The 25,230-nt window shown below is 38.4% G+C and overlaps 1 protein-coding gene across 1 annotated transcript in view; it reads right to left on the bottom strand.

Moving 5' to 3' along the window:
• LOC145984172 (tRNA (guanine(6)-N(2))-methyltransferase THUMP3-like) overlaps positions 1-25,230 on the bottom strand; it is a 57,952-nt gene that overhangs the window by 27,997 nt on the left and 4,725 nt on the right. Inside the window, exons 2-3 of the mRNA XM_083117663.1 lie at positions 16,254-16,331; positions 3,917-4,412 (exon numbers count right to left, since the gene is read on the bottom strand). Of these exons, the coding sequence (XP_082973789.1) occupies positions 3,917-4,412; positions 16,254-16,331 (574 nt within the window). The remainder of the gene's footprint in view (positions 1-3,916; positions 4,413-16,253; positions 16,332-25,230) is intronic.

The raw sequence follows: 25,230 nt of genomic DNA, 5'->3' as shown, positions 1-25,230 counted from the left end.
CATTGACTGCAATTTTTATTTATGAGGTATCTGCATCATTTGTAACAGCTTACCAAATCACCCCTTGAGGGGGGGTCAATGACCTCTCCCTGTGCACCCTGACACCACCAGCTTCCTGAGCATCACAGAATCCAGTTTTCATTGATGTATTATTTGTTGTACAAGTTTATATACACATACAAGTGGTTTGGTCTGAATATACAGGGTGTACCAGAAGTGATAGCACAAAATCAAATGGTGTAACATTTGCAACTATTTTTACTCGCAAAACCTTACATGCAAGTAAATTGAACGTATTCCCTTACTAAAAACAAGACATTCACTTTACGCCCGTCAGATGGCACCCCAGTCTGACAGCTCCTTGCTGCCACCTAGTGGCGTGCTTATGTATTAAGTCTGCTTGGAGTGAGACGTAAGTTTTTGAATACACTTCGGTCACAGGAATCGTGCAGGCTACATCACTCTCACTCATACTCCAGCTTTCCGTGTCCAGCCGAGTCACGTACCTTACAACAGTCTCTCCAACCTGCCTTAATGTGAAGGCAGCCATTTGCATTGCACAAAGGACATCGTGCAATTGATCATGTGAAGTTAGGATTTTGGCAATTAATTCAGCTATGGTACTCCAAGTTTCATGTTAGAAACTCAATACAAGGTACGTAAATCTCCACTATGAGTTTGGAACCAAAAGTGATTGTTAAGAACAGTTTAAAATTTACGTTAATTATCAAATGAATTTCTACGATTACGTAATTTCTGAAACATGCGTAATTTTGAACTAAAAGCCCTTAAATTCTTGCACAAATAACGTTTGTGAATTAAAACAATCGAACAGTATCCAATAATCAAATAATCTTTCAACATTCTGTAGACGCGACTGAACTTAAATGTGTCTTTTCATAGAAGACTATGAACTGAATTTTGAAAATGCATAATTTCGACCACGTATTAAGTTTCAAGTAAAACAACAGTGAATTTTGGCAATGCAATTGTAGTGTGATTAAACTACAACAAACCTAAGCAAGAAGTGCACGTATAACGCAAATTTTGTCTTCGTAATCAGCTTAACCTAAATACCATGAATATTCTTATCTCCCCTCCCCCCTTTCAATATGCAGATCTGAATGTGAAGTTATTGTCATGCAAAGTTTAATGGATGTGAGATAAAAATGCATGCTAGGTAAAGAGTAAAAATTGAAATATAATCCTAGTTGATTTAAGAGCTAAATTAAACATTTATAATTTCCAGTTTTGTCGATCACATACATGAAACAATGCATATGTCTTCGCATTTGAGTCCTAGTATCGCGTAAGATTGTTTCTAGTCAAATCTTTAACAAATAGTGATATAAATCCTTACGTATACACGCTGGTCATGTAATATCCATTTAAATGGTACGAAATATTGAATGTTAATGAAGGTTGTGTTTTGCTGTATTCTGGCTTTAATTGTTTTTGACATTTATGAAAGATTTTAAAAAAAAATGTTCCTGTTTACGGAGAATAAATTACATGTTGATTGTTAAATGTATCTTTTGTTGCAATTCCATGAAGTTTTTGCCTTGTACCAGTCAAGTACAAGCATTAAAACTGGGAACATGCATTGCGTACAAGAAAGATACCGACGTGTGGTTCACACGAAATATTAAGTGTACTATCCTAACCAAATCTAGGTCAATCGCTACGAAAAGAAATGACTGAATGATAACTAAAAAATTGATTTATGCAATGGTTATTTTAAGCAGAGCTATTCTATAATAATAGGTACAGTGTGCATGAAACATAATTCTATTGTTTGTTCATATGACACTGCAGCATATGGGAAAACATTAAATTAACTAATTCTTTAGTAAGGATTACAATGGAGAGGCGTAATAGCTATTCATTGTCGGACCCTTTACGAAAGATAGGGCTTACCTAGTGCTTTTCATTGATTTTCCTTCTAAACTCCTGGGATCTTATATGGAAAGTACGTCGTAAATATGAACATTTGTGACTGCTCGACCGGGTTTCTACTAAATTGAGTCATTGTTGCCAATTGCATGCTACCAGTTTAATTGTACATTGGCTGAATTTGACCAGACCCAAATCAAGCATTACAATGGTCAAAAGTATACAATAGTAGAAGCAAAAAAGTCTTGGTAAGCATGGGGTTGCAAATGAACCATTTGCAAGATAACTGCAAAAGTATGGTTACAATCTGCCACTGACTTGATTGTAGTTGTAATGCTTTGCAGGCCTACCTGGTCGCATACCATGTGCAAAGATCCCATGTTACCCGAGGTGCTGGTGTATCCTTGTGAATGTGCAACTTTCGGAGTGATGTCGATTAGGGTAATCTTCTTGTACAAGCATGCAGCCTCCCTTGCATTGCCATTAGCCCTACCATACATGAAATGCATATCCACATATTCTTCATTGGTATAAGGTGGTTCCATTTTAACTACAGCAGCACAAGTGACACTCCTCAGACAAGTGACATGCCTGTTATGCCTTCAGGTCCTGTAGAGGATGTATAATTTGGTTACAACATTCCCTTTTCGTAGCGTTCAGTTTTAAACAAAGAAACCTTGAAGTGAGCAAGGACAGGGCAGCTACTCTAGGAACATGTTATAATTCCCGGTTTTCAAGACAAACTTTACAAAAATTCAAGGGTATACAAGAAGATGTTCTCTCTATTTCAACCTAATGTATTACCACCTCCCTATATCCACAGAAATATATTAACAATACAAAGAGTCTGTGCAATTCAACCATATACAGAAAGTATAATTCAATTCAATTAAATGGTATAGATACATTTAAAATAATTTACGGTGCAGAATTTACATTTGCGATATCACATACTCAGACTTGAAATATATCTACAAACACAAGTCACAAATGTTACGGGATATATACTAATCTGCAAAAAATGAGAATTTCAAATGCTAATTACCTAATAAACTTCAAGATATCTTGCCATAATCTTTCTGTGAGAAAGATTGTTCTGCAAAGGACACTAACAAAGTAAACAGATTGAGAGAATTCTGTTCTATTTTCCATGCAGATTACTTTTTTTTTTCCTTCCTCGATAAAAATAAAAGCTAAACTGTGAAAACTTGCCTCGGGGCATTTATAAATATGTACTTAAGATATAAATTGAATGGGATTTGTATTAATTAAAGTTGCAATTTTTAACGTCTATGGAGAAAAATTCAAGCAGAATTCATGCATGATTCCTGGAGCCAATAATTCACACAGAATTCCTGGTGAGTAGCCACCCTGAAGGAGATAAGTGTATGATGTGTACAAACAATCTAGTCAGTGGCCGATTGTAACCATACATCCACAATTATCTCGCAAATGGTTTGTCTGCAACCCCATGTTTACAGAGACTTTTTGCTTCTACCATTGTGTACTTTATCGCAATTTCAGTGTGTGCTATCACGTATGGTACACCCTGTATACTAACACTCAAATTAACATAATAAAAACAAATAGGAAAGCTATCAAGTGAAATATCTTCCTCTAGGAACCACCCTAGGTGATTTTGAAGTTGCTTCTGAATGCAATGTGAATACTGACAACAGCATTCAAGGTGTGTTGCACTCAATGGGACAAATGTCCATAGAGTTAGACCAAATGCCACATAGGTAAGCTTAAATTAGTGAAAAGCATCTGGCACAAGACAGATTTTAGAAAAAAATCTTTAAATTTTTTTGTACTTTGTCAAATGAAAGGTAGGGTTTTCAGGTACAAACAACAATGTCAACAATCAAAGAGATTTATGTAGTTTGACGAAGATTCAATTCAAGGGCCCTTTTCTGCACATGTGCAAAGCAGGGCTTAACCTACACTTTAAAGTGAGATTTGAATCACTTAAATTGAATCTGGGACAAAAATGCAACAGAAAAAAATTGAACAGTATCCTTACCATCAATAATGCTCAACATAACTTCTAAATCATGGTTTGAGAGATCAACTTTCCAATTATGATTATCTTGGACAGTACCGCCAAATGCACATGCAGCTTCCATTGATGAAAATTTGTGCTTCCCAACACGACTGCACGTAACTCGGAACTTCGGAATTTCAATCCCACATTGAATTTCTTCAAGTCTGCTGCACTGATCAGATTCAACTTTCATTTTATCACCTGTTGCAACTTTAACATCATTACTTTCTACTTTATTTGTTTTGTCATCATCCACTCCAGTACTCTCATTTTGTTTCTCTCCTTCACTAACAGCAGAAGCTGTTGTAACATTTTGAGCAGAATTTCCTTCAGTGTTTTGTTTCATGTATTGTTCATATTGCTCTTTGCTAGGAAATAAAATTCCTTGAAACTTATTTGTACTGCTCCAGGCACTTAGTCCATGGTTCCACAGTGCTACGTTGAATAATGTCTCTACTGTTTTCAATGCCTCTTCCTGTATAATAATAAAAAAAAAATACAGTTATGTGACATAAACACAAGATAAGTATATAATCACGTCAGATATGCTAATATAATGGATGAGCCAGTTAAGATGAACATCAAAGTTGGTTTTACAAAATATACTCAATATGCATATGAAGGAATGTCATTTACTGTATAACTGTTTGATGTATTAACTCAATAATTTAGCTCAACTTTCCTTTGTGCATCTTTCATTTGGACCTAGCAACCTCCCATAATAAGTTGAACTTTGTGGATAATTGGTTATTCTGCCTCAGGTATAGTAGTGCCAAGCTTTCTGAAACCTCTGAAAATATGGAAACTACAGGTTTCCCCGTAACTTAGCGTATCGACACTAGCACAACTGCTCCCATGCCAGGGTTTCAAATGCTGTGGTGGATCCATAAATCTATATAATTGGACTAAAATATATTCAAAATTAACATATTTTATTTTGATTTAGTATTGCAATCTGAATTCAATAGCAAACCAAATCATTATTTTCCATAACAAATAAAAAAAAAAAAGAACTGGAAGAGGTGCAATTTGTATTTGGTCTAGGAATTAATTCGTGTGCCTGGACAAGAGATGGCATAACGAGCGTATCGTCCCACAGTTCCGTGTATTCACACATGCGTTGAAAACTCCTGTCAGCGCGCATCGTTCGTAGTATAGGGCAGTTGATTGACACGTCAACAACAGCATTTTGTAGTCAACTGAACATGGCGCAGTTCGTGCCAGATAAAGTGTTTTTGCGGGGTGTTCTGCTTCATTACTTTAACATGCAGAAAAGAACTACCGAAAGTCATCGTATTTTGGTGGAAGTGTATGGTGACCATGCGCTAGCTGAGCGAACGTGTCAGAAGTGGTTTGCACGGATTAGAAGTGGTGATTTCGGCCTGGAAGACCAAGAGCGACCTGGACAGCCAAAAAAATTTGAAGACGAAGAATTGAGAGCATTGCTCGATTAGGATTTGTGTCAAACGCAGGAAGAACTTGCAGAAGCATTAGGCGTTGATCAAACAACAGTTTCCAAATGCCTCAAAGCCATGGAAATGATTCAAAAGATGTCACATTGGGTTCCACATGAATTGAAAGACAGAGACGTTGAAAGACGAAAAACCATTTGCGAATTGCTGCTTCAAAGACAGAAAAGAAAGGGGTTTTTGCATCACATTGTTACTGGCGATGAGAAGTGGATCCATTACGAGAACCCGAAACGAAAAAAGGCCTGGATGAAGCAAGGTGAACCAGGTCCATCACAACCAAAATGAGATATTCACTGTGCAAAGGTTATGCTGTGCATATGGTGGGATATGAAAGGTGTGGTGTACTATGAGCTGCTGCAACCGGGTGAAACTATTAATGGAGAACGTTATCGACGACAATTAATGCGTTTGAAGCAAGCTCTGGCCAGGAAACGACCAGAATGGGAGAACAGACATGATAAACTTATTTTTCAACATGATAACACTCGCCCACATGTCACAAAACCGGTCAAAAGCTATTTAGAAAATGTTGGATGGGAAGTTTTAACCCACCCGCCGTATTCACCAGACGTTGCTCCTACTTGTTTGATTGCATGAATAACGATTTGATTGGACAGCGGCTCACTTCTTCAGAAGATATCGAAAAATGGGTCTCTGACTGGATCGCTTCAAAGGATGAGGACTTCTTTCGCCACGGAATCCGTAACTTGCCTGACAGATGGGCGAAAGCGGTGGCTTGCGATGGACAATATTTTTCTTAAGGTATTTATGTATTTTGTGTTTGGACTACAGATTCAATGTGTGCATAACAACCGCACAAATTAATTCCTAGACCAAATATTTAAAATCTCTCATTAGTGGTAGCAATAAATAGGGAACAAAGAAACACCTATATCAACTATTCATTGTGGTGGATGTAGATTATAAGGGTAAATACCATCTGTGGCCCAAGTTTTGGTTCTATAATTCTGATAGAATCAAGATACCGGCGTAACACAGTTTTCTGTGCCCCCTCCCCCACCAAGTAAAATATTGGTGAAAGAAGTATCAAGAATATTATTATGTACAAGGTCCACCCATAAAGAAACCGAACTGTCAAAAAAAAAGAACCAAACCAAATAAAAAGGTACCATATTCTGCAAAGAGCTATATCTAAACTTCCTGTCAGTGCATGTTTCAATCTGTTACAGGCAGTCGGTATCGTGGCAAGCATGCGTGAGTTGCAGGTTATGTGCACCAAGATGGAACAACGTTACAGCATGAAGTTTTGTTACAAATTAGGTAAATTGTTTACCAAAACATTACAGAAGTTTTGTTACAAATTAGGTAAATCGTTTACCGAAACATTACAGATGATACGGGCAGTGTATGGTGATGCAGCATTATCAAGAACCCAGGTGTATGACTGGTACAATCATTTCAAAGGTGGACGTGAAAGTGTCGAGGATGAACCAAGACGTCAAGGAATGACGACAATTTGGAGAAAGTTTGTGCACTGGTGAGAGGTGATAGATGTTTAACCACGCAGCAACTGTCAGACATGCTTCATATTGGCAAATAAATCAATCAGTGGTATTACAAGGAAATGCTTGGTCGACTCAGAAACAGGATGAAGTGGGTTAGGAAGGACCTCTGTGATTCTGGCCAATGGTTTGTTACACGATAATGCTTGGCCTCATACCGCATTGTCTGTACAACAATACCTTGCTAAGCATTCAGTGACAGTGATCAATCACCCTCCATATTCTCCAGACTTATTGCCTGCTGATTTCTTCCTTTTTCCCAAGCTTAAGATGGCTATGAGAGGGTGAAGTTTTGACAACGTCGCGGACATTAAATGAAATGTTACGCGTATTTTGCAAACACTTACAATGATTATTAACAGTGTTTCCAAGACCTGTACAAACACTGGTCAAAGTGTATTGTCTCCTCTGGTAATTATTTTGAAGGTGATAAAGTCATTTGAAGGTAATCACTTGTTTTCTTTCCTAAGAAAAAAAAAGTTCGTTTTTTTTATGGGTGAACCTTGTATATTGATGATACCAAGAGGGTTGGATGGAGTAACAATAATCTAGGTCCCCTCCCAACTTTTACCCCCTGTCTTCCTGTTTTTTTCTCAACCTACAGGGCTATATCAGGATAGTAGCTTCTGGAAACTAAACCAGGATGATGTGCATCTCTGGAAGAGGAAATTCAATTAACTTCTTTCACATCTGCGAAGTGGTACAGCCAGGATTCTTTCTTGGAGGAGGGGAGAGACTTCATGTGGCCAATAACGTAATGCATATTTTGTATTTCTTTCTTGACACAAGTTATTTTTTTAAAAAAATAGGTTGCCTGTCTTGAGTTCTTGCTTTAGTTCCACATTATGCACAGTTAGGCTAACCAGGACTGGACCTGCAGTTTAAAGGAGCTCCACTATGTGTCTCCAACAGAAAATGAACCCAAAACTCCTTCATTACAATGCAACAATGTTACCACTGTGTCATCGGGGATGCACTAAAAAATAATACTGTTTTGGGGAAATGTTCAAAGGAAAGAAATCATAAACACTCCTCTTTCGGACCTTGAAGTGGGAGGGGCTTCAGTCCCAAAACTAGCCCCTTGGCTGTGTCAACCCTCAATGGAAAGTCACTCACATTCACTTAATAATACTAACAGTGACTCAACCTCCATGGCGAAGTGGCTAGCACAGTGAGCTCCAATGCCAGGCATCCAGGATTCAAATCCCGGCTTGCGCAATGGGTGATCTTTGTGAGTGTCCCTTCATCAATTTCATCATATCATCACTCATTCTCTCACTGTTGTGATTAGCCAAAAGTAGCAGAAGTCAAGCCACGGTGGTCTAGTCGGTAGGGTATCTGATCACCATGCAGGAGACTTGGGTTCAATTCCCAGGGCGGATGATCTGAGGTTGGAATTTTTCCAGCCTTGTCCCTGCATTAAGTGGTTCTGGCAGAGATTGAAAGTATGTCCGGCCCTACCCCACATCCCCTAAATGCATCTTCATGGCACGGTGTTACATGCATGAGGAACTTTACCAAATCTATCTAATGATGACTCATACATTCAAACAAACTTACGTACAATTTCAGTGGGGGGATTGAACTGGACCTACAGATTGTCAGCGTTGACCCTGCATCAAAAGGTAAATTGGAATATACTATACGACGCACGCTTTTAGAAGTGATATCGGGCAGGGCCACGCAGAGGGTGTGCATGGCGATCAACCAATGGCAGGAGTGCAACGTTGTACAGTTAGGAGACCGCGGCGCGTGAGTTAAATGCAGTGTTCTGTATTTTTGTTGCGTGCAAGAAGTTTCCATAAAACATGTCACTTTAAGTTTCATCATAACATGGGGAAAGACATTTTGAGCCTGACTGTCCAAATCCCATGAATTTCCATCGCCTACAGCCGGAGTTATCGTTACTTGAAGAAACAAGGGAAACAACACCTTTCATTACCTTCAGCCTGTTTTTTTTTTTTCGTTTCCACCATGTTGACGCAGCTGAGTTGTTGTGTCTAGGGAAAACTGTGTGTGTTAAATTCGCCTCGATATAAACAATGACCCTTCTGGCTCTGGGCATTCTCGAACATTGAAAGTCTGGGTCACTTTGAGTTCAGCATTTTCGTAGCAAGGCTGGTGTAAAATTATTCGCTTATCGTTCACTCATGCCCCACAAAGAACAGTTTGTGAAAAGATTAAATACAGCCCTTTCATGCGATAGTGTGTGTTCCGTGTGTTCTTTTTATTTTAAATAATGTCACTCTCAAAACCTAGCACCAGTAGTACAGGCACCAAGGGTGCAAAATCTAATCATTAACCTCCAGGAGAGTGACTCGGTAATGAGTGAAATCAGTGACACGGAGACCAAGGAAGACGACGAGAGCGGTGTTCTTTCAGGTATGGGTTTCTTGTATAAGCTACAGTGATGTGATATTATAATCCTGTGTATAAATATTCACTATATTATTTCACTGTACACGTACATACTGTGCATGCATTATCAAAATAATGGACACATCGCGAATTTGCACTGGCTGGGTATTGGCCGAACGCATGTTCCTTCTAAAAGCGTGCACTGTATAGAAAGAAATAGAACACCAACGGGACTTGATTCATTGATCACACATCACTAGAGCCACATATTTATGGTGAATGAAATATCAATTTTTTGGTAAAAAAAAAAAGAATGGCACATTTCAGTGTTAAAATAGTGAATATAACCTTAAATTTGATTTTAAAAACTACACTTATTACAGAAAATAAAATTTTTCCTTCTAATAGTACATTTATGTAGCTATCAGAGTATTAAGTTTATTCCTGAGAAAAGGAGTCCAGTTTGCTTCTCAAATATTTACAATAGAATTAATTATTTTTCCATGATTTGCATAACTCCTACAATATTTCTCTCCTCAGAAAGTGTCACAACAATAAATAACTCTATGTTTCATGTATAAGAGTTTATTTCACAATTTGCATCATTTTGTGACAAAACATGGTAGGAAAATGCATCTCACACCTTTCAAAAACACAAAAAATAAACATTACTGTGTGTTATTTGAAATTTCGTGTTTCCATAAAAAAAATTGAATTATTGAATGCCTCTATGCATCACTCAATAAAAAAAATTGACTGGAAGATCTGACCCCCAAATGAACTGTCACATGGAGAGGGAATTTACTTTTCCTGTTAGTAGCCCTCATATTATTAACCATAATTTTAAAGATGCCATTTCTGTATACCACTGAACTAGTGGCTGCTATTTGAAGTAGGTGCAGTGGCACTTCACCACATATAAATGTACAAATTATTAAATTATTCTTTTCAGGTATATTAGTATTTAAATAAATGTATTTGTTCATTGTAGTCTGTTATGCAGCATACAATGTGGGAGGAAGCCTGGTCATCACAATGGTGTAATGGACAATGATCAGTGCATATATAAACCGGTATTTAAGTTCTTTAACCATAGAATAGGCATGCGGGTGTAGACCAACCAATTTGTTTTAACTGCCATGCAATGCTTTCTGGTGAGCTGGGGGCGTGGCTCTCAGTACCTTCCTACCTCAAATGTACAGTGTGCTTACACACATCTGAATGTTAAGGGCTCTGTGTTGTTAGGGCTGGGCTACATCTGTAGTCCGCACATCTATTCGTGTCATGGGGAAGAAGCATACAAACCATCAATATCAACTGCTTCCAGTGATAAACAATGTATTCTGCAATGGCTTGACGACAGCTCAGAAGGTGAAGACATTATCACATGTGATAGTGATGACGGAGAAGAAGATTACATCATTGAGGAGGTTCACCACTCGGCCACAGAATACATTTTCGAGAGAATATGGATCAGAGGTGTCAGCTGACACCCAGTGATGAAAAGTGAGTCAATTTGAGTACATATTTTCTTGCGAAAGACAATTTTAAATGGAAAGAAGACATCCTTGGAAACTTCCAACATCTGCACATGATCACACAATATAGTTTTGCGCTTGTCTGGGCCACAAGGGGAAGCAAGAAAAGCCTAATATGGGTTTTTGAATTCTCTCACACAGCTTGAACTTAAATCGGATACTTTGGACTACAAAAAAAGTAATTTTTACACAATGTTTTTCCTTAGATTGCAATATCCAACTCACATAATATATCACATTATGATGATTGCATAATATGTGTGCTTTTATTATACATTTCTGTGCACAATTGTCCTTACTACATTTTTGCTAAAAAAATATGTAAGGAATATGTGAAAACTGTTGAAGTATCATTTATCATCATTTTTTACTGAACTTGAAAATTGAAGGCACTTCCTTTGAAAAATTCATGCATTAAGTTTTTCTTGGAACCAAACCATCATTCTTTTTTTAAAAAAGTAGTTGAAATCACCATACAGCCAGGTCAAAAGGATTAAAAATTATGATGAAACTCTTTTTAATTTAATTTTGAAATTAATTGTTGACCTTTAAAAGAGAAAGTCATGGGCTACACATGTAGCACGCATGACTAAAAGTGTAACACATGCTAGTGCACCTGTTCTAGGGTTAAATAATACTGCTGTACAAAATTAAACTTCTTGAGAGGAGAGGTGATTTAACATAATTCGAGGATGCTGATTAAGAATATGCAATCAATTTTTTCCCCCATCATGCCATACTTTTTCACACATTGGAAAAAAAGAATTCCAAATATTGATACAAGGCTCATTCAATATCTAACCAGAAATATATTGTAACAAATATTTATTACAAGCACCAAAAGAACTAAAGTATTATGTTTCAACATAGTCCCCCACCCTCTTGTTCAATGGACGTATGCCAGCACTTGATAAGGGCACTGATTCCACAGGAAAAAAATTATTTTAGATGCGTGCGTAACCACTCATGCACCGCTAACTAGACCTAGTTGTCATTCTGGAACCTCAATCCACTTAGTTCATCTTTCAGTGGGCCAAAGATGTGGAAATCAGAAGGTGCGAGATCGGGCGAATATGGAGGTTGGGGTAAGCACTCAAACTTTAGGTCCTCGATGATAGACAATGTGACACTGGCAGCATGTGGACTTGCATTGTCATGGAGTAAAAGCACACCAGTCAACACCAGACCATGTTGTTTCTGCAGAATGGCTGGTTTCAGTTTTTCATGCAAAAGGTTGGAGTAGGTGGTACTGTTTACATTATGACCATCTGGGAAGCAATTTCACTCACAGTAGTACGTCGGTTCTCCCATATCAAGTCCTACACCTGAGCAATGTTGCTTTCCATGAATGCAGTGACAGAGCAACCTGGACACGGAGAATCTTCAACATTGGTTATGCCATGTTTGAACTTTTCATCCCACTCATACACTTGTGATCGACTCATACAGTTGTCACCGTACTGAACTGTCATGCGGCGATGAATTTCTATCGGTTTCATGCCTTCACTCAACAAACATTTCACAATACTTTGCTGCTCCAGCTTGGAGCACTCCTGTAAGGGTGCTGCCATTTTGTGTAACAGTTTCCCATGTCCCGTGCACAAGGCAGGCATGCCAGTTCCAACTATGAATAGCTTACAGATGCCTTCACAAAATAACAAACATATAACAATCACGGTCATATTTTAGATTCTTTATACTACTTTTCCGGTTATTTATTAAATGCACCTTGTATTTATATGTGGTGTTTGCATGTGATAACAGTTAGGATTTTCTTTGAAAAGAAAGTAATTTTTCATAATAAATTCAAAATGTCATTTGTGAAACATACTAAGGACATACCATGTCTATTTCTGCCCCCTCCTGGAAGCTCTGAATATCAGATTTCCTCTTGCGTTTAACTCTTGAATTGTCATGTACCAAAGGTCAACCGTAATCTGTCATCACTATTGTACACAAACATTCTTTATACTGGCGTTTGATGTCACTGATTTCTTGGTGAAATCTTTTACAATGTTCTTTATTTAGTTCACCCAAGTTAGCAGGAAAACTTTGTAAATGTGAATATAGGAAGTGAATGTTCAGACTCATTGTGCACACCAATGTTTTGAAATTTTGCAGCACATTCAATGTGCTTGTAATTTTCATGGTTGCTCTCTCTCTCTCTCTCCCTCCCCAATAATGACCGGACACACCCTGAACTGTAAGGAGGATTGCCCGTATGCCATCAATACATGTCATTAGCCACAAGAATGACTCATAAAGGGCAGTGGATGCATTGCAGATGTGTATACTGCTGCCAGCAGTCAAATGCAAGTTGAGTGAGGCTGAACAGGTATGATTATTGGCACCCACCGATTTGGGCATTCCATCTGTGAGATTTTGGGCACCTTCCAGATACCACATGCAACAGTCAGTAATGTAGTGGTGAAATGCAACCCAGGAAGTAAAAAAAAATGACCAATATGGATTGGCAAGTTATCCGATGTGAGGTGAAGTCAAACTGGCAGGCTTCTTGGACACTGTGGCCACAGAATTTCGAATGGCATCGGGAAGTGATTACAGTATTCATACCATCCAGTGAGAGGTGGTAGCAGTGGGATTTGTTGGGAGAGCTGCAGCACATAAGCCAATGATTACTGCCTGGAATGTGGCACATCTATTACAGTGGTGCAAAGAACACTGCCAATGATCCCTAGACCAATGGACAAAAATCCTGTGAAGTGATGAATCATACATATTGGTGCAACCTGATCGACATGTATGAACTAGCGGTAGTGGACAAGACAGCATGGCCAACCTAAAAAAAGTTATGGTGAAAGTGTGGATAACTTTTAACTTCCCCTTCTACATGTAATATTTTTCTTCTGCAGCACACCAGTATCTTATAAATTATTAATTTTTCCATCTTACAAATGCTTTCCTTGTCCTCCTATACACCTTGTAAAAATCATCCAGCATAGAGAAGTTGGACCAAATAAGTTGTTTTAAGTCCACTTTATGCACAGATATGCTAATTGGGACTGGATCTATAGTTTGGAGTGGGATCCGAACCACTGTGCAATGTGCCTCAACAGGGTACCAAACCCAAGACCCATTGATTACAATGCAACGACAAGGACCAAATGAAGCATCACTGATTTTCTGAGGGAAACTGCAGTCATTGCAGTCAAGATGAACTGTCAAATGTTTGAATCTACATCTACCAAATATAAAATCATCACCTTAACCATTCACATAACCTGGTTTAATGCATTTTCCTATGATTGACTGAGTGATTGATTTGCTTTATTTTACTTCACTTTTGTGCCAGTTTTGGCTAATATGCGAAGATTTGAATAAGTGATGATATAGACACCCACAAACATTTATGCCCAGGCTCGAATTCAAATCCTGGGACCCCTGGCATTGTAACACAATGTGCTAACTGCCTTTTCCTATGAGTACAAAGGGTCACGAACATAAAATAATCTGAACAAAATCAGAGTGGCTACTCTAGGACCATGATAAAATTCAAGTATAATTCCCGGTTTTCAAGGCGAACTCTCCAAAAATTCAAGCAGATGTTTTCTCTATTTCACCCTTACGTATTACCGCCTCTGAACATCCACACACAAATATCTTAATAATATAAAGGGTCTATGTGATTCCAACATCCATAAATTATAATTCAATTAAACGGTATACGTAATATAATTAAAGTATTTAATTTAAGGTGCTGAGTTTCTATTTACAATCAGAGGCACAACCACAAATTTTTGTCTGAGCGGGCAGGGAGAAAGTACCAGGATAAACATACTAATACTACTACTAATAATAATAGTGTTAATAATAATGTTGGGTACTACTTTACTATACCTGAGACACCTGGGAATGATTTCTTTCGCACTTTTTTACATTGCTAACGTACTATTCTGCACTCCGGCACAATTATTTAGGTGAAATAATGGAATTTGTAACGAAAATAATGTATATTTCTTACATTTACGAGTACTTACTGTTCTTAATTATGGGGACGAGGTATGCCTACTAGGTTAGGTTAGGTTCCATTAGCACTCCTTTCGTTCAATTTAGCATATACGGACAACATCGGCTTGTAGCAGCAGCAATATCGCGTATAGCACGTCGGAAATAATTTTTTAAAAATTAAAAACACTTTAGGAATTTTAAATTGACTTTTTTACTTACTTACGGGGACGAGGTATGCCTACTAGGTTAGGTTAGGCCTGTTAGGTTAGGTTCCATTAGAACTCCTTTCGTTCAATTTACCATATACAGACAACATCAGCTTCTAGCAGCAGCAATAGCGTGTCGGAAATAGATTTTCGTAGAAAACCACATGCATTCACATTAAAATGGATCAAAACTACATTACCGAACATCAACAACGCTATAGAAAATTATTTGCATAAGTACTTTCTCCTGTAAATTTGAAGAAATCAGGGTTTACGCGTACCACGCATTGTACTCTCGTCCACAAAGCAAATGGCCGCGCAGCAATAGCGTGTATAGTGCTCTCGTGCAGAAAGCAAATGGCGGGAGAAGAAATAGCACGTTGGAGAGAGATTTTCGTATAAAACCACATGGATTCGCATTAAAATGGACCAAAACTACATTCCGGAACATCAACAACACTCCAGAAAATGAATTCCGTAAGTACTTTCTCCTGTAAATTTGAAGGAATCTGTCTCAGGTATGGTAAAGTGTTACCTAATGTTGTTATAACATTATTATTATCATTATTGATTTGTTTTATTTTACTTCGCTTCTTGTACCACGTTTGGGTAATTTGTGAAGATGGGGATGAGTGATATGATGAAATTGATGAATGGACAGCCACAAAGATCCATGCACAAGCCGGGACCAACATCGTTGTTGTTGTTATTATTATTAGTAGTAGTAGTAGTAGTATCAAAGACGTTATTATCCTTGTAAATTATGTAAATTGGGGGTAGAAGTTGGTGCTAAAGCATTTGTGTTGGAACAAATGATTTCCATTATTTTTTTAACACATGGCACAGTAGTTCGGGTCCCACTTTAAACTGTAGGTCCAGTCCCGATTAGCCTTTCTGTGCATAAAGTGGACTTAAAACCACAAATCAATCAATCAATTTTACAACTTTTTTACATTTAGATAGTTTGGTGCCGAGGGCCAACTCCCACCGTCACCTAGCTATGATTATAAACTTGATAAGACTAAGAAAAGCAGGAATTGTGAGCGAAGGGAGCAAGAAAATTTTACGAAAATTATTTTTATTTCCATAAAATGTGAATAGGATTTGGATTAAAAAAAGTTGTAATTTTTCACATCTACGGAGATAAATTCAAGTAGAGTTCATGCATAATTCCCAGTGAGTAGCCACCCTGAAAATGTACAACATGAATTATATACTTTACTATTTTATACCACCAAGACTTTACTTACTTTTGGTCCTAAGAGAGAAACAGGATACTTGAATCCAATTAAAATTCTAATGTTATCCACAGCTCTTAATTTGAATACCTGTAAATATACAATACAGATGGTCTTAAATACATGTCAATCTAAGAAGTCCATTAAAAATATTTGTCTACTAGTGAGAATATTATTTTTTAAAATAACAGCTGCTCAAGTTTTAGGCTGAGATAAATGATGCTATGTTCCAACAGATAAAAAAAAGACACGTTGCCATTCAATTAGCTTCTTGTTCATAATGTAATTGTAATCTCTTCACCACAGGATCAAGGTTGAAGTCCTGGTCTGTTCTTGGCAGTTCTTTGTGTGGATCCCTTCATAATTTCATTTAATCATCATCCATCCTCATCATTGCAATTAGCCAAAAGTATCAGGAAAGTTACAAAAAATAAGAAAAAGCAAAATTACATTGACAACTGTTATTTGAATGGTGCAAAAGCTGGGTTTGAATCAGAGAAGAAAGGATATTGTTTTATCACCAACTTCATAAATTCATCAGCACTCCTCACAACAAATTTATCATCTCTGATTAGCTAAGTGCTGCAGGGAGGAGTCCATGTTAGAAAATACTGATTGATATTTCACAATATGAGCATGCATGTAATAAGACAAGTTGAATTACAATTATTTTTTCACTTATATTCTGTAATTTTTGAAAGTGAAACAATATATTTTGTTCACATTTTATAACATTATATAGGTTAATATTAATGGTTCCAACATAGCAAAATTTATATTAATAAATTTTCCTTGATTGTACATTTCCTCTATTTAAAATTTTGTTCAGGTTAGTCCCCTGAAAAAAGTAAAATCAAGGTTCCACTGTACATTCATGAATAGCCAATAAAAGGGCATGGCATGATTGCATTGCTCTTCTTCAGTTCTGGCTGTAAATTTCTGTTGGGAATACATAAACAATCATGGCTCTTTATGCAGCATATTATGGAAAGTCACCAAAAGGCTATAAAAATACAAAAACAAGCTTGAAAAAAAAAAAAACATTTACATATTCACTGATTTCTCAACATAATCCCCACTTATAATAATGTCATATTCACCTGCTACTGAGAGAGATATTTTGCAAGCAGAGAACCACTTTGGTTAAGCCTGTATCCCCCAGTCAGCAAGAAAGTGAATTTTTTTCATCTTTTGTGAATATTATGTTCCATACGAACAATTTCTGTTGGTTTTAGCTTGCGGAGATGTATTATAGTGGAGTAATGAGAGTTTTTTGGTAGTACTATTCATTACATTATTTTCACCATCACCATCTCCCTGTAGTATGAATTAACCTGTGGAATTATGTATTGTGCATTGCTTCTGTAGTGTTTTTGGTACTTTAGTATTATACGGATTACCGCCGATCGCTACATGTATTTCGTCAAATACGATTCCCACTTATGGAACCTAACCGAATGACATGTTTGAGAGGGGAATATAATTTAACATAGGCAAATGAGGTAGTCCGTATAATACTAAAGTACAGTGTTTTTAAAGGAAAGCTATTGGTTTTGAAAGTCATGACTTAATGGAAGAATTGCAAATGGATGTGAACGAAATTTGACATGTTGTTGCGTTATGTTTGTGGAGCAGTATTGAAAGTGATACACTGCAGACAATGTTTTGGTGCATATCACAGGTATGACTCATCTCACCAAACTAAAACTTCATATTAAGCACAGTCTTTCATCTTCTGATGTAGCGGGGAATGCTTTCATGGTAATGTTAGGTTTCTTAGGCTTAAAACTTCTAGCATAAATACACTAGATTTAGCCTAACAATAAAAACATTTAGCCTGAAGTCAGAAGGCGAAATATGGCACTTGACCAAGAAGGTGTTTGAGTTTGGTGCAATGAGTGACACCATCATGTCACATGGTACATGGATTTTGTTTGGAAGCTTTGATTTGATTTATTTCATTTGTTTGATCATCTTTGGTACAAAATGTACATGATATTGAACAGGTGTGTGTGTGTCTGCAGTATGGTAAGTGCATGCAAACCAAAATTGGGCAGTGTTCCAATGTATTCAGTGTTATTCCATTTTTCGGCCGAGAGTCTGAGATTTATTTCCATGAGTTAGAGAAGTGACTAGGAACAGCGCAGTTTCCATTCGTCCCCTCTCTGTCGGTAAGTACTTTAAAAATTATATATTGGAAATTGTGTTAGGTTAGGAGGGTTGCAATAATAATTTGATGTTGTTGTGTTAGTACTTTTAAAAATTAATGTATTTTTGTTAATATTCGAATTGGTCATTAGGTTAGGAGGGTTGGGTTAGGTTGCAACAGAAATTTGACATTGTTAAGTCAGGAGTGTTACTTTTGCTGCTGTTTGGGATCAAACATCTGTTATTTGTGTTTTGCGCATGCTGGAACCACTTTTATATTACATAAAACATTGAAATCTGTTGATTAAAAAAAAAAAAAATGACAAAATTCTCAAGGGGGTACAGTGGGTCAACAGTCCTGATTTTGTTATAAAATATGAAAATATAATTCTGCCAAGACTGAATTTATTTTAATAATTTAATTTTAAAAAAGATTTTCCTCTGGAATGTTAAATTAGAGAACAAAGCATAACTTTTGCACATCATATACACTGCTCGCCATTAAAATTGCAACACCCAGAAGGAAATGAGATAGAAACACGAAACTTGGCAAATATGTAGTTCATAATAAGAGAAGAAAATGATTACAGTTAGAGCTCGGTGGTGTGACATGTGACACGTAGAACATGGTTGCATAACCCCAAGGAGCTAGTAGCGTGTACAGCCTCCACGGGCGGCAATAACTGCTGCAACACGGCGAGGCATGGACAGAATGAGTCTATCGATGTCTGCTTGCGGTATGGCGTCCCAAGCTGCTTCCACACGGTGCCAGAGGTCTTCAACATTACGTGCCGGAAACCTGAGTTGGGCCAGCCGGAGACCCACCATGGACCAGACATGTTCAATTGGCGACATATCTGGCGAACGTGCTGGCCAAGGAAGCAGGGGCACATGGTTAGCTTCCATAAATGCGAGGACATTCCTTGCAACATGGGGGCGCGCGTTATCCTGTTGAAAAGTGGCATTATGCAGTGCATGGATTAATGGGACAGCAACAAGGGTGAGAACCTGTGTGATGTACCGTTGGCTGTTCAATGTCCATTGAATGCGTACGAGACGCGAACGAACACCTATGGCGATGGCACCCCATACCATGATACCCAATGAAGACCCTGTGTGATGATGCATGATGCAGGCGTCATGAAGCCTAGTGCCACGGTGCCGCCACATGCGTGTACGTCCATCATGATGTTGTATACAGAAGCTGGATTCATCAGAGAACACTACAGCATTCCACTCCGCCATCCATGCACGACGGTCTTGGCACCATCTCAGACGCAAACGCCTATGCTCTAGCGTCAGAGGAATCCGCAACAGTGGGCACCGGGAAAAAATTCCCCAGTTCGCCAAATGACGAAGCACGGTTCGTGGGGACACTGGACGTTGTAAAACATCCCGTACTTCATGCGCAATCCTCGTTGACGTGGCCGTTCTGTCTGTAAGGGCCATGCGTATCAGATGTCTGTCCTCTCATTCCGTCATTAAACGCGGACGTTGTGAACCTCTACGTCGCTCTACAGTGCCTTCCTGGACCCACTGGTTCCATACACGGATCACTGTGGATGCATTCCGTTATACACGTGCTTCGATCTCACGGTAGGATAATCCGCATTCACGGTATGCAACAACTCAGCCGCGATCGAACTGGGAAACCTGCTGAAATCACTGCCGTATTCGACGACGTGGCATTGCTGACCGATTTTAACACACTACACTCACGACCATGCACTTTCACTGCTCTTCTGCACCTATCTGACCTGCTACAGGTACCACTTACCAGATAGCATGGCAGGTGCACATGATGCATGACGGCCTTGAACACCTAATCATTTTCTTCTGCACCTCTCCTCTACACACTGTGCACATTTCGTCCGATTCCGATTACTCCTTCTGGGTGTTGCATTTTTAATGGCGAGCAGTTTATTTACGAATTTAAGAAAATTGATATGGGTTATTTTGCACCGACCATATTCACTACTGTCTTACCTACTTTTCTTTGCAAGGAAACCCCATATATGTGAAGGAGAGGAATAAATAATGCCTGTGTGTGGTAATAAAACCTAACAATCATAATCTACTCAAAACATGTTAAGTGGCAACTTGTATACATGATGGGGGGGGGGGGGGGTGTCGACCCACTGTACCCCCTCGAGAATTATGTTCATTTTTTTTAATCGACAGATTTCAACGTTTTACGTAATATAAAAGTGGTTCCAGCGTTAGGAAACCAAAAAATATTGGAGATATTTGATCACAAAGTATGGCACAAGGAAGCAAAAGAAACTCCTATTCCAGACAACTTTCACTCCTTTTTCCCATAAAAAAATTCCCACATAGCACCAAACTAACACTCCTGGCATAACAAGAAATCATCGAAACATGTACAATGATAAAGCGTAATTAACTATCATCTTGACCTAATTATTCAAGATAAATGATATATGCACCTGGAAATCATACATTTGCCGATCCGTTGTTGCATGGGCGAAATGTGTGAAGTGGCAGACGAATCACAGTCTACTCACCATGAGTGCGTGCCCTGCAGATAACGGGTCTCACTTATCACACAACACTTGAGCAACCTTCTCTCCTGACATCATGTGAGAATGCTTTTTAATTTTTGGCTAAATGCCTTATATTTATGCTAATGTTACCTAACCTAACCTCGAAGGCATTCATCGTCTGCTGTCGGAATGCTAATGTTGCCTAACCTAACCTAACCTCGTAGGCATTCCTCGTCTAAAGTCTGAATGAGAAATTGCCGTAGTGTTGTGCGATAAGCGAGAACCAAATCAGAACACAAAGATGGCAATGATGGACATGACGTCATAAAAGTACCACCAAAAAAACGCTCATTACTCCACTATAATACATCTCCTAAAGCTAAAAACAACACAAATCGTTCGTATACAACATAATCTTCATAACTGACACAAAAATCATCACCTTATCACAGGGGTACGGAGGGTCGACGGTACCTATGATGGAACATACATACAAAGTTGAAATTATTAAGTTAAATTACAAGATATGCAATTCTACTGGAGATACTCTTATGCCTCTTTTCTACCTTCATAGGTTAATCAAGATTGGTATAAATTTACAATACCTCTCCGATTGCTTTGAAATTATGCATACTCACTAGTTTTGGCCTCGTAATCAAGAAACTGCAGTTAAAAATTAGCAGTCACTTCCAGAAATTGCAAAATTACGTGAACATATTAACGCTACGATTGTCGATACAGTGTTATGGTAGCCATGTTTGATGATGTGAACAAGTGAAGTTCGCTACCCCTTGCATGGAGCGTTGATTTGCATTTGAGAAATTGGCATCTTGCATACGGTTAGGCAAACATAGTACACTGGCGAACTTTAAAAAAATATCTCCCTCCTCTTAGTTAGATTGCAAGGTAGTTGGAAACACTTCATTACTCCTGTATTGGATAAGAAAGTGGGGGAAGGCAGTTGCAGACAAGGCCATCACTACCTTATGCGCACGTAAGCTTGTTTCCGGAAAGGTTTCTGTTGGAGTCTTGTCAGACATGATCTGGGCAGTTTGTGGAAGATATTTGTGTTCCTACCCCCCATCTCTCTCTCTCTCTCTCTCTCGGTGTGTGTGTGTGTGTGTGTGTGTGTGTGCGTGCGCGCGCGCGCACGCCAATACCTGTTTCTTTTTAAGTTTGGCGTATGTTTATTGCATCGACTAATTGCTGTTATGGCTGGGAATGAACCAGGTTAGCAATGGGCAAATAAAAAAGTATAAAAAATACCAAAATTCCTGGCATGAGTAGTTAGTAGTAGTAAAGGTTAGGTAAAGTTCCTCGTGCGTATAGCAACGTGCCATGAAGGCACATTTAAGGGATGTGGTAGTAGGGCACCGCATATTCTCGAGCTCGGCCATTTTGGAGGTGATACAATCAGCACCACGCTTCAGCCGCCTTTTTTTTCGCCAGAGTTGTAGTAGAAATGAGAAAATAGAAATGTTTTGCATACTGCGTTTGAGACAGTATTCTTTGGATATTTTCCCTGAAATATCTGTTAACATCCTAACCCGCAGTTTTTTCAGGATAAACTAGCTGAAGGCCACGAGTGTTTCCTGAGAAGTAATGAACATATCACAGAATGCGCACTAGTTTAGCTCACGTTTCTTGGGGGGAAGGGGGGGGAGAATGATATACAAATTTATTCTACGAATGCTTACGTCATTGTGACAATGGAGTATATTTTGCAGACTAACGAGGATCTGGCGTCTAGACACAAGGCCAGTATAATGGTCTGTGAAGTTTGGGCTGTGTCCTACGTTTGTGATTGCCTTTCACAAATTTCGTCTTAACACACCTTTCATTCTTATCTATGTGATTACTCAAAAGTGGAAGAAAAGTGAAGTAAAATAAATAAATAAATTGGTCATTGTGTTCCTGCATTTTTCAATATTTCTTCCTGAACGAAAATTAATGTTTCGCCGATTTAATGCATCAATATAGTCATGTGAATTATTATTTTTCGTCATCATAGTGTGCTTAATCATTCCTTAAAGCATAGACTTTAACCCTGTTGCCCTTAGTGTAAACGATCTTAACTGTGTGGAAGTTTTATGTAGGCAAAAAAATGGTTAAGACTCTGACGTGACGCATATTAACTGTTCTTAGTTCGCTGTCAAGGAACGATTTCTCCTAACTAAAAAGGATTCCGGCCTCCGTGGTAGAGTGCTTAAAACAGCTTGCTTAAACACCGCCTTGACACTGTGTTCATTCGGTGTTCATTGTGACTGTCCCTTCATCAATTTCATCATTTCATCGCTCATCCTCATCGTCGCGTTTAGCCAAATGTGGCAGAAAAGCGAAGTAAAATAAACCAAATCAAACATATATAAGAAGCTGAAGGGAAAAATATTCCATTACCAAAAATAAAATATATAAATATACAGTAATTACTTTGTTGACACTGCAGTTTTTTTGCAGTGTGTAGCTGTCTTAGGGTCGTATGTTCGAATTAGCTGACCTCAAAATATACGAAGAGTGAACGATTAATGGAAATGGGAATGCACATTTCTATTACTTTAGTAAGCGTTCAGTCGTAAATCCTGTGGACACAGTGTGATTTTCGGGCAAAGAAGGGTTCCTGGGACATCAACTAGGTCGACGTTGACTTATAACATTACGAGGGTATGGATTTCTCTCAACAAGTGCAAGAAATGTTTATGGTCATGGAAATTATTTATACAATTTGTTTGAGTAACGTCGTTTTCTACCTCTTGAAATTAATGGTGACTGGAGATGAAAAGACACACGTGGCAGATTGTAACATGCTTTGAAGACAGAGGTCTTAAGTTCGAACCATGATTAAGGCATGTTTGCCCCATCACATCCATGTTATCAATTGGTCAACCATTCTCATCGCCACGGACTAACCAAGATGCATAAAGGCAACGTAATATATCCTAAATAGAAAAGAATACGAAAAAGGGGCAAGGAAATGCACATATCGTGCCGAGTCGAGGTTGTGCGTTGCAAGACGGAAATGTGTAACTATTATCGCAAGAGCACGTTCAATGATATTATGGCAGAACCATATATCACACAATACAGGTGAAATTGTTGTCGGTTGACGTGAATTGTTAATCTGCCTAAACTCTTAAAATACTCTAATATCAGGTTTTTTGTTCCACTTATTATTTCAATTTTGAGGGTCTTCATGACCGAGTGCTTTGCATACTGCTCTATGAAACCGGAGACCCTATGTTCGATTGATTGATTGATTGATTTGCTTTATTTTACTTCGCTTCTTGTGCCACTTTTGGCTAAGTTGCAAATATGGGGGAGGCCTCCCCGATGGCGCAGTGGTAGCATCGTCGCCTTGTGATCAAGGGTTCCCGGGTTCGATACCCGCTGCAGGCACATAGTGGTTCGGATCCCACTTTAAACTGTAGGTCCAGTCGCGATTAGCCTTACTGTGCATAAAGTGGACTTCAAACACAAACTCAATCAAATATGGGGATGAGTGACGATATGATGAAATTGATGAATGGACACTCACAAATCCATGCCCAGGCCAGGATTCGAATGCGGGACGCCTGGCGTCGTAGCGTGATGTGATAACCACTCTGACACTGGGGCCGGAATCTTTTTTTCGAAGCGTGGGTAATATTTAAGAGCTTATTGTGTTCGTTCATTTATTCTGGTCACTCCAACATTCGTCCTTATTGTTGAAAGTAAACAAGAGGGATATAATATGGTCGTAAAAATAGCAAAGTTACAACATATGCCTGTCACGTGCAGAAAGAAACGACCTTCTTTGCTCGTTTTCTTTTTATATTTGTTTTAGAGCTAATGACAAAAGAGAGAAAAGAAACGAAAAAAATGAACAACCTATTTTCGTTCATGAAGGAAATAAATCGCCAGCTCAGAACCTGATTTCTTGAAAGCTCAAAATGGACAACAAATATTTCTTCCGAGGACGAATGACCACAGAAAGAAACGCTGTGCCAATTCCTTGATGACTCATGGTTAACATTCTCTTCTGTGTGGTGTTCACGACTGACACCTGTGCAGCTCTTCCTTATCTTGCATAGAGTTTCAGCATTGAGGATGCAGTGTTTCCAATTCAATATCAGTTTTTGTCTGTTTTGTTTGTAAAAGGTGCGGTCTCAGTGAGGCCTTACTAAAGTTTTACACTGTACAAATTAAGGGTCATCCTAAACATAGTTTTGAAACGCTAATCATTGCAAAAATAGTTGTTTTCTTCATAAATCAAGGGTATTTACTCCATTGACGGACCCACTTATTTAGTCTTATTTTGCAATTTCTAGACGTGACTGAAAAATTTCAACTGCAGATTCGTG

The sequence above is a fragment of the Lepisma saccharinum genome, chromosome 2, assembly GCF_977018435.1.
Source record: "Lepisma saccharinum chromosome 2, izLepSacc3.1, whole genome shotgun sequence".
Lineage (NCBI taxonomy): Eukaryota > Metazoa > Arthropoda > Insecta > Zygentoma > Lepismatidae > Lepisma > Lepisma saccharinum.
Note: the sequence above shows the minus strand (reverse complement) of the source record. Positions and strands in the feature narration are given on the sequence as shown.